This window comes from Diachasma alloeum, unplaced genomic scaffold (genome assembly GCF_001412515.2).
Source record: "Diachasma alloeum isolate Michigan unplaced genomic scaffold, Dall2.0 Dall_scaffold_00617, whole genome shotgun sequence".
Classification (NCBI taxonomy): Eukaryota; Metazoa; Arthropoda; class Insecta; order Hymenoptera; family Braconidae; genus Diachasma; species Diachasma alloeum.
Window position 1 is genome coordinate 206062 of NW_021680749.1, and position 11042 is coordinate 217103.

At 33.1% G+C, this 11042-nt stretch overlaps 1 protein-coding gene across 1 annotated transcript in view; it reads right to left on the reverse strand.

The window, feature by feature from the left end:
* Positions 1-6245: 6245 nt before the first annotated feature.
* Positions 6246-11042, reverse strand: part of LOC107043699 — a 6905-nt gene continuing 2108 nt past the window's right edge. The window contains exon 3 of the mRNA XM_015265283.2: positions 6246-6612. Coding sequence (XP_015120769.1) covers positions 6595-6612 — 18 coding nt within the window. The 3' untranslated portion in view covers positions 6246-6594. The remainder of the gene's footprint in view (positions 6613-11042) is intronic.

Consider the following 11042-nt stretch of genomic DNA (forward strand, 5'->3'; position numbering starts at 1 on the left):
GTTATAGCCATACGAGGTCACATCAGGGAATTCAATGTTTGACTCCGGAATTCAACAGGGCCAATGTGGGCAATCTGCTAGCTAGGAGAAAACATATTTCGTCTGTAACATCGCAAATTCTGCCCGTGAGAATGACAATAATCTGTGTAGAGTTGGACATTTTGAATTTCTGTTCACTGACCACAAATTACGCGCAGTTATATGGGTCATTTCTGATTTTGATTCTACTATTGAATGCTTTTTAGAATGCTTCCGAAGGATTCACCTCCACAGCACGTCGTTGAACGTAGTGCTGATGCAACAGATTATCATTTTTCGTATAAGTGGTGTTTAACAACACAGGCAATTTTCCCAGTAAAAGTATTGTTAGAATGAAATTCTATGCCCAAACGTCATGTGATCATTTTTGAATGCATTGAATTTTTGAACTTTTCACTCTATTACATTTATTGAAAATTCGAATTTTCATCATTCGAAATGTATTTCGTGCAATTCTTAACGTGAACATTGCAATTTGAGGATACTTTCATTCACAATCTGCTGTAAATGATATAAAATATTCAATGGAAATAATTAGATTCTCATTGTTCAAGATTTAGGACATTTACGATATCAGCCAAAATATACGTTATCATAAAATTCTCAACATAATATAAATTTTGCGGATACTTGTCTGAATGCTAATAGATACTGATTAAAGCCTTTGCACATCTTGAATTTGCAATGGAATATTATTCTCAAATTATATCTTCCGAGGATTTTATGATTAATTACCCAAATCGAAATAACCATTTTACCATCCAATAATTTGATCTGATCTGTAAAAATGAAGTTTGATCTATATAAATTTGATCGCAATGATCATACCTTGCCCAATACAGTATTGCCTCATATATAGATACTCGTTATAACGCGGCAACACACTTTTCTCCACCTCTCGTACCACGTTCAACAATGATCGATTTCAATCCAGGTGTGATCGATTTCAATTCGACCCGCGAATGGTTTTTGATACACGAGACACCACTTATTAGCACCACGTTCATTCTACATCTGAAAAAGTCAGATATTTCGGTGACGATTGTTTGCGAACAAAGCTTCAATACTTTTATCATGGCAAACTTTTTTTCTTTATTTCAAATGAAACTGGAATGTGACGGTTATCCATAAATATTGGAATGGTTTTTTGAATTTGAAAAAACTCATGACATTACATACGGTGCTTACCGTTTGGAAATTTTTATGAGTTTTTATTCGCCCTCTCACTAGAAGGAATTTCAGTATCATCGATAGGAATTTTGTACTGTGTAGAGGTAAAGAATTAACCCAATCTGCACAAAACCTTTGATGTGGAAAGGCAAATTCCAAGTTGGCAGAGAAATACTTCATCAGATTGTGGAATAATTTCTTCACACCGAGTCTCGCTGCGGCATATTCTCCTGGAACTTTCTCACTGATTTTTATCTCCAAGTATAACATAATGAAATATTCAATGTTGATATCAGTTGTGAAGCAGCAGCTCTTGTAGATATTTCCTAATCTTGCCACAAATTTACACCGCTCTAACTTCCCCCAAGGTCGCCGTTTGGAGAAAAACTATATTAGTGATCCATTTGCAGTATTCTGCAGTCCTTCTATAGGCAATTGACATACTTATCAAATAAATACATCAATTTTTACCATTACTCCAATAATCAAAGAGAACGCTGGATCAGTCTGACCTAGGTGACCACGAGTTAGGGAGATATTAAAATACCTGAGTTGAAGAAATTTTCCAAGATTGAGAAAAATATACTAACCAAAAATCCAGCGAATAACATTTTATGAAAATGGAAGAAACATTCCTAAATCGATGAGAAATGGCTATAAGTTTTCGAAATATCTCGAGTAGAACTGCGCCACGGTAGTAAATTCAAGCCATTGGAACGTGTTCAATGAATATTCCACTCTTCACACTTTAAGAACCTTAATTACCCTTTTATCATTGACCTGTCTCTTCCAGTGTCACAGAAATAACTTTCACAAAACGCCTTGAAAACCTGTCTTTTTAAACTTGAGCAAGTTTTTCATCCTTATCTGGATACTTAGAAATGGCATAGATGAACCACAGAGCATAAGCTCAGATTGAATGTCGGAGAATTATTATAAAACTTTCAAGATGATAGGACCACTCTAGACTTGTTCGGGTAGGGATTATCATATGTTATTATTCAATCGCGCAATTATTCTCACAGATTTATTGAACCACAATTTCCGGTAGAAACTATCTGCTGGAGCAGACATCTGAAAGTTGATAAATGATTTTTTTTCTCAACTACTCTATGAGCTTGGAGTGAGGTCGGCTCGGACTTTGCGCGTGCGGTCTCCTACATTTACGAGAAATAATTCATTCCTGTCGAGACACCTGTGGCCTTTGTCGAGACCTGCCGTTATCGATCGGTCCGCTGCGTGGGTTTCACTCGTTGGCCTGAGCAGTGTACGCGGTTATAGTGTTACTGGCCAGGTGCTGTGTTATGATGAATAACCCGAAGCGCAGGTAACTCCATTTGTCGAATATTTGCTTAGTAAACTCCCTCACGCGCATCCTCACCTTTTCACTGAATTGCAAGTCTTCGCTGTTAGTACCATATACGTTTCGGTCTGTATTTTATCTATTCGTAAAATACATCAAGCAATTTTCAATGACGCGGGTCAATAAAGTTTTATTCTGGGTATTTATACAAATATGTTATTTCCAGTCGTTGAAGTACGAAATCATACCTGCAATATTCCACATCTACTAGTCAAGCACTGAAAACCGTATATCATCGATTATACACAATGCAGAAAATACGGGGAAAATTACTGTGCTAGCACAATGGAGCTGAAAGAAAATCAGGTCCATAGAAATGAACCCGATACTGTGCTCTTCAGTACCATCAGTGACGCGGTTATGGAACCGGTACCAGTTATGGAATTAGCCTTACATTTAGCCACTGCCAATAAATTTAAATGAAAACTGTATACTTTTTCTAAAACCAAAAATATCCATTCAACAATACTTCTAAATCAGTGAAAACTGAGTCATTGACGGTAAGTTTTCCTGAATTTTTTTCTCTACGGGCGACCAGATGAAATTTCACCATAATTCAACGCTTATATTCAGGAGTGCAATTAAACGAGTGTTATTAATTGTGGTTCATTGCAATTAAATTAATTAATTTAATTGCAATGAACCTATCTCGTATTTAACATTAATAATCTTCACGCTATAACTGCGCAATATTGATTTTGGTACTACTTAGAAGGTGAAGTTTACTTTCAATTAATACTTATCAAATTTAACGTGAAATTCCACAAATTTTTACCTCAGGTAAATGGATACGAATAAAAGTGTATGGCAGCTAATTTGAAGATAGTCTCGTATTACTGATCTCGGTATACTTGTATAAGTTTTCTCTGGGAGAGAATAAAACTTGATATCGAATGACCAAGAAAGATGAAACTCCATCAATATAATGTGGTCGTCTCGAAAGAAAAAATCGCAGGATAGTAATAACAAAATGATTGAGATAGGGGAGAGGCGGGCAAAATAGACCGCAGATAATTGCTTTATTTACTCTTCATCATTTAATGTCCACGATGAACATGTGCATTATTATTGGCATAATGAACTCAAGCACCACAATTTTTTAGAGTCTATTTCGTTTTTTAAATTATCAGGAAATTTTCTTTTTGCGATGCGATTGATTAAATACACCTAGAAAATCATTGAGCTACCAAATGAATGCAATTTAACTCATTTTTGTTAATGAGCGCGTCCATTGTGATATAATGAAATCGATTTACGGTATGCATCTTCTGCCTTGAAAAAATTGTCGCGCTTTAGGTAAAGCAATGGAGTATTCGATTGAATAGGAAATCGTATTGAATAAGCGTTTTCATTTTTAAAAAATGCTATTATATAAGAAATCCTATTGGTAAAAAATCCTATTAAATGATAAATTTTATCAAATGAGGAATCCTATTAGATCGAAAACTAGAAATTTCGTTAAGTATCCTCTGATTCCTACCAGATATACCAAAATTTTTCTATCCATGTTTCCACGCTAATCAGTTTTGTAATGAGCTCAGAGAACGCTGAGTTGTCGGATATCCTTGGACACACTACTTTATACATTCTAGGGAACAAGATTTGATCCCTCGGTTGACCCAAATGGATCAAATGGGTGTGGCGGCAAAGGAAGAAGGAGAAACGGAAAACATGGCATTCGCTTTTTTCAATTCTGATAGTTTATGCTTTTCCATTTGATTCTCATGACTGTTTCATTCCCCCCTTACATTTGACCCTCGTGACCGTTGTGTTCCAGACTTTCGTTTGATACTTCTAACCGTTTTGCTCCATTCTTCCGTTTAAGCCTTCTGACCTTTTTGCTCCCCTGTTTCGTTTGGTCCCTGTCGTCGCTTTTTCTCCTTTCATTATGGGTTGGGGTCTTTGGGGTCGTTTTTTTCACTCTTTGGCTGAACCCTTGTGGCCGTGAAATTTCACTGTTTCGTTTGACCCTTAAGGGTTAAATTAGTTAATTTAATCTTTGATGAACATAGCGACAATGGAAAAATTACAAAAGCAGTGTACCCATAATTTTTTGGCTTGTTTCTTGAGTACTTTATTTACCTCCTCGCCCGAGTCGAATATTTGGTTCTGACAAGTCCTGCTTAGAATTTTTCTTCGAAGGATTCAGAAGGATTCAAGAGGACCGAATAGGTTTTAGGAGGTCTCTTTCCCATGGTTTCCCAAGCCTATTCACCTCTGGTTATGTCCCATTTCAGCACTCTTTAGGACCAAAAAGGACAGGAGCAAAACCTACTTAGACCTATTGAATCCTCTACGATAAATTTCTACCGGTCCTAGCCAGGCCTGTGATAGCGCCGATTCATTCCCCTTTCTTCCCCTTCCCCCCAACCACGAAGTAATAGAAAAACCTAGAAAATTTTCTATAGGAGATTCTATTGATTTTTGGCCAATATCGCAAGCTGTTCCTGTTTTACCTTGTAAAAAAATATTGAGTAGAGAAACACAACAGATTTTTCCATAAATTTCATTCTGTTTACTTTTCTACGACGGTATTTTATTGGAACGAAGTTCCAATTTTTTTTACATAATAATTTTGTTTGTATTTTCCTGAGAAAAAAAAACAGAAATTAACTTGAAAAGATTTTAATTACTAATTTTATTCTGTTTCCAAAACATAATATTTTGTCATGGCTCTTAAAACTAATAATTAATTATTATTAACCTCACCCTCTTGGAAATTGATGGCAATTTTTTCTACGATTAGGGGGCTTGAAAAACTATCAAATTTTTTCAGATTTTTTCGGCAGCCCAGTTCGGAGATATGATTTTTTTTAATTTTATCGGTTTTTATTCAACAACTCGAGTTTTATTCGTTCGATTCCGATTTATTCAGGGTTAAAATTTTCAATTTTTTACCACCTATAAGAATAATTTTGGTAAATTTTTTTTCCAATCTCTAAATGCTCAAAGTAACAAATTTTCGAAAAAAAAAATTGAAAAAGTTGTATTTTTCTGAATACGTCGCGATTGATTAAAAAAAAAAATTAACAGTAATTCTTATAATAAAAACGAGCATTTTGAGCCGTCATACATGTTGGGTTTCATCCCGGATCTATTTTATTTTTAATTTTTTCTTTTCAAAACTCCGCGAATTCGCTCGAAATACCCCAAAAGCGCGTTGATTGACTTTGATTATAAACAGTATGAAGTCGATTTAAATATATACCTATATATTACATATTTTTTCGATACATCATCAAAGTCATTTGGGATGTTTTCAGCAAATTTGTGGAATTTCGACGAGAAAAAATTGAAAATAAAATATATCCCGGATGAAACCCAATATGTATGGCGGCTCAAAATACTCGATTTGATTATAAGAATTGATGGAAAAAATAGGAAAAAAATCAATCGTGACGTAATTTGCAAAATTCAACTTTTTCAACTTTTTTTTTGAAAATTCATTATTTTGAGCATCTAGAAATTAAAAAAAATCTTTGCTAAGAATATTCTTATAGGTGATGAAAAATGGAAAATTTTGACCCCTAATAAAGTTAAATCGGATGAGTAGAATTCGAGTTGAAAATGAAATGAAACAAAAAACGGATAAAATTTAAGAAAATTATATCTCCGAACTGGGCTGTCGAAAAAATCTGAAAAAATTTAAGACATAGTTTTTCAAGCCCCCCAATCGTAGAAAGAATCGCCATCAATTTTCAAGCGGGTGAGGGTCAGTCGTTTATTCATTCGGTATGGAATACCTCATATTGATCCTCACACGCTCCTTAAAATTAACTGCTCAATTCTCTCGTTGTTTTTTTAGCATTACAACACCACAACTCATTTCGTGTCCATACCAGATGGACACTAACTTTTTAAAATTAGTTATAACCTCTTATAATTAGCTTTTCACATCTTTTCATATTCTTAACATTAGTTTCATATCTTTACCTCCAGGAACTTTTATTTACGTTTGTTACCAGCAGCCTTATTAATACATTTTATGTACAAGGCGCGGTCAATGACTTCTCCTTCTCCAGCTAACTTGCAAATCCATTCTGTAAATGGAATTGTTCATTAAATTTTTTGTTTACCTTGGCAATTGAATAAAATCGAATTTTTTATGTAAGACGATCATTAAAATTCCAATAATAGATTGAATTTTCTAAGCAATTGTGGGAATGACATTCCATTCAATTCACTTTTGTATAGACGAGCTGTTCCACGCTAAATCCATATCCTAAAAAAGTCGATGTGGGAGATTTTCTTATAAATTTTATTCTGAAAAGGTGGGCTTCAGACGAAAATATTGAAGAAAAAAATCATATCACGATCACTGCAATCATGACGGCATAAATCGATGGTTTTTTATTAAAAATTTTACCAAAAATCATCGATAAAATGACGTATTTTTTGTGTCAATTAATGTCAGTGTTTCTCCCTAATTTGGGATTCATTAATACTTTCAGTGAATGACCTACTGAGAATGAGGGAAAATTGCTCTTCACCTTCCAATTATGCCATAGTTGAATGAATTCTTCCTCCAAGTTATGTATCAAATATGAAATTTCTGAAATGCAGATGTTGTGGGAGAAACCGGGGCAAAATGATACATTGGGTCAAACAAGACTGCGGTACACCATAAAAACTCCATTAACATTTTTGTTTTCATCGATTTTGTATTGAGTTACACTGACAAAATCATGTGAGAATCTCAGAAAAATTGGACAGGGATTTTTCAATGAGTTTGGAATGGGCAAAAAGGTATTCCTCAATTTTTTATTTTTTTTTCTACTTCGGTATGAACTCAATTTTTTTCATGTTCATTTATTTTTAAAAAAATATAACTCGCGTTTTAATGAACAGGATTTAATTTCTTAGGCTTCCAAATTTTCATCTTTCCTCAAGCTTCATTGACATGCAGGATAAATATATTTCCCTTGATTGTGGAATATAATAATTAAAAAACTCGATTTTCAGCGATTACGTCACAATGTTTTTCTATTTGTATTTTTCTTATAAAATTTGTCACTATGAACCTTGACGATAATAAAAAAAATGGGCCCTTGATGTATTCAATTTTTTCCTTTTTTGTTCAGAATTTTACTATTTTTATGGCAGATCCAATATATTGGAAATAAAAACAATCATTTATAGGAATAAAATCAATGTCATCACGAAAAATCCTAACAATTTTCAATAAAAATTGTGAAATTCGGATTTCAAAAAAGTGGACAATAAAGTAGGATAAAGTAGAATAGCCCCTTAGGATGAAAAAAAATACGTGCAAGATGACCATTCCAAAACATATTACTAATTTATTAACAAAAACAGCTATGCTCCATGAAAAAAAAAACAAATTTTCCACTTGTTTAAAATTATGTTTTATAGATAATCGCGATTGAAAAATAAAACATAATTTAGTGTATACCCTCGTCAAAATGAAGGACATGCAATTTCTCGTTTTGAAGTTTTTTCATATATTCATTAGGTATGTCAATGAGGAATTTGATAGCTGTAAAGGGGGCTAGAATTGTTTTCATAATGTGAAGAAAAAAATTCACAGAAAAAAGGAGCTTTCAATCAATAATAATTGCTGAAATTAACAATACTTTTTTCTTTTTTTTTGCTTCCGGATGGGAGCTTCGTAATCGTTGAAATTCAAGTGTTGGATTTTTTGTAGTATTATATTTACCCAGTAAGATTTAAAAAAGTCTGAAAATGCAATTTTTAAACCTCTTCCTGACATATGTTTGTTGTGTGTACGTATTTAATATTGTTTTTCTTCAATTATTCACTAATGAATGGATAGAATTAATTTTTTTTTCCAAATGAAGGCAGTGTTAAGCCCTATCAATCGCCATTAATTAAAATTCAATTCATCGATTAGTTATTTTAATTTCTTCGAAAATCAGTTGTTCCACGATAACTAAAAAAAAGGTTGTGCATTGATTGAATGATGGCTTAAAAAAATTGATTGAATGTCCTTTTGACTGAGTTCGAAGATGAAGGCGATCGCAATAATCGTTATTTTGATTTACTGGAAAATTTCAAAAAATTTGGTATTTTGTGAAAATCAGAATTCCGGGGATAACTTTGAATATCATGCTCCAAATTAATTCAATTATAGCGTAAAATATTTGTTCCAATGTCATTAAGGGTCGGGTTCATTATCTGCCAAATGTTATTTAGATTGACTTTTTGTTNGAACAAAAAAGTGGGTTGTAAATGTATTCGGATGCTGTTCACTGCACTTTGCTTGGCCGAAATCCGAGTGGAAAAATAATCCGTCAAATACCACTCGTGCTTCAAAATTAATCGGATATTTTCCTCAAGCTTCCCTGCCTAAGAACGAGTGTGTCAACTTTTGCAGAAAAATCCCTTGTGCTTTGCACTCGGGATTTTAAACCTGCAAAATTTGACACAATCGTTCCTAGGCTACGAAGCTATAGGAAAATATCCGATAATTTTGAAGCATTAGTGGTATTACTACTGAAAATTGAACACGATAAAAATTTTCGGAATTTGGCCCGCAAAATTCAGACGGAAATGTTTAACAGTATACACTATCGATTGTTTTTTTTTACGGTTCTGTCTCTCCTCTTAACCCTTCGATAAAATGTTAATAGAAAAATTTTACTTATTTATACTTGAATGAATTTGAAACATCGCATTTGCGGAAACCACCGTAAAGCTTGCTTTCAGGAAAATTCATGAAAAAAATCGAAATTTTTTTCATGAATTTTCGACCAATATATCTACCGTAACATCTTTTAACTTCGACTTAGTGGCCTTGAAAGGAACATTTGAAGCTATGATTGAATTCATTTGTAATCATAAAATTCAAAGATATCCCCAAGTTCTGATTATCAAAACAACGATTATTGCCATTACCTCCATCTTCGAACTCGGTCAGAACAATATCCAAACAAATTTTTTAAGCCGTCATTCAATGAATTTAGAACATTTTTTAGAATTATCGTATTATAACTGAATTTTAAAAAAATTGGAAAATCAAAAAAATGAATCAATGAATTAAATTTTAATGAATGGCGATGGATATGGCTTAGTAGTACCTAAATTTGAATAAAATGATTTAATTCCATGTATTCATTAATGAGAAATTGATATAAATACATGATTGAATGATGTCAATATAGGAGCTAGGATGAATAATGTATAATTACCGTAGCAAATGGCAGCCTGAGGATCCGAAATAAAATAATAAATCCGTTGGCAGAACGCAGTAAGACAATTGTATAAATGAAGGCTCTTTCAGAAAATTTGTAATATTTTTATCACACTTTTACGATGAATTACTAATCACTTTCGCGATCTCCTCCATTGATAATTGTACTGGCGATCAGCTGTCATAGCTGTCAGCAAACATAGGAAAATCTCTTTTTTTTCTTTTTTTACGCCCTTAACAAAGGGACAGTTGATGGACAGTACAATTTTCGATTAAGGAGATGGTTGTAAGTAATTCGTAGTTCATCGTAAAAGTGTTTTCAAGGAATTCTTGAAAATTTTACCAAATTTTTCAAAGAGCTTCTTTTTGTACAATCATCTGTTGCGCTGTGCTGAAGCATTTAGTATCTCGTCTTTCCTGCCCCCATGGTGGCCACTGACAGGCCGCCATTTGCCACGGTAATAATGTATTATTCATATCTCTTCTATTGAACTCATTCTGCAGTATTAATTAAAAATGCTTCTGCAAAATGTTCAGGGTTTTTTTTACGCTTTTTCTATCCAAACTCACAATTTTCAGGTGTCTCTGAGTGACGAGGGATCGAGTTGAAATTTTGAGATAAACATTGAACAAAAAAAGCAATCTAGATAAGGTTTGGCGGATAATGGTGCCGAGCCTTAAGTCGAAGTTAAAAGATGATTACGATACCTATATTGGTTCATTCAATTTTTATAATAATTGTTCAAAATTTGGAATTTTTCTTAAATTTCTCTGAAATTGAGTATTCCAATGATTTCTTCTCATGTGATATTTCAAATTCATTCAAGTATGTTAGATAAAATTCGTTTATTAACAATGATTTATACATGATAAGAGAAAATTATGTGCAAAATAAACATTCAGAAGCATATTGCTAATTTATTAACAAAAATTACTATACTATGCAATATAAGAACAATTTCGCACTTGTTTTGTGTTCATTTGCTAACTTTCCAGAAAAAAATTGGAAACAAAATTCATGCTATCCAATTGTTTGGACTTCAGATTTGGCGTAAAACTGCTCCGATTGGAAATTAGGAACAATAGTTTCCTGAAATTTTACAACTTTCAACAATTTTCCGTGACGTATGCACGTTATGCACGGATGAAAAAATTTAATAGAAAAACGCAGCAAATTCGCTAAGCCATTCTATTGGATTTCTATGAAATTGTCTATTAGTTTTTCGCAGATTCTATTCAAATGTTTAATAAAAAATATTCAGTAGAACAAGTCAATAGAATTTCATTTTTCTATAAACT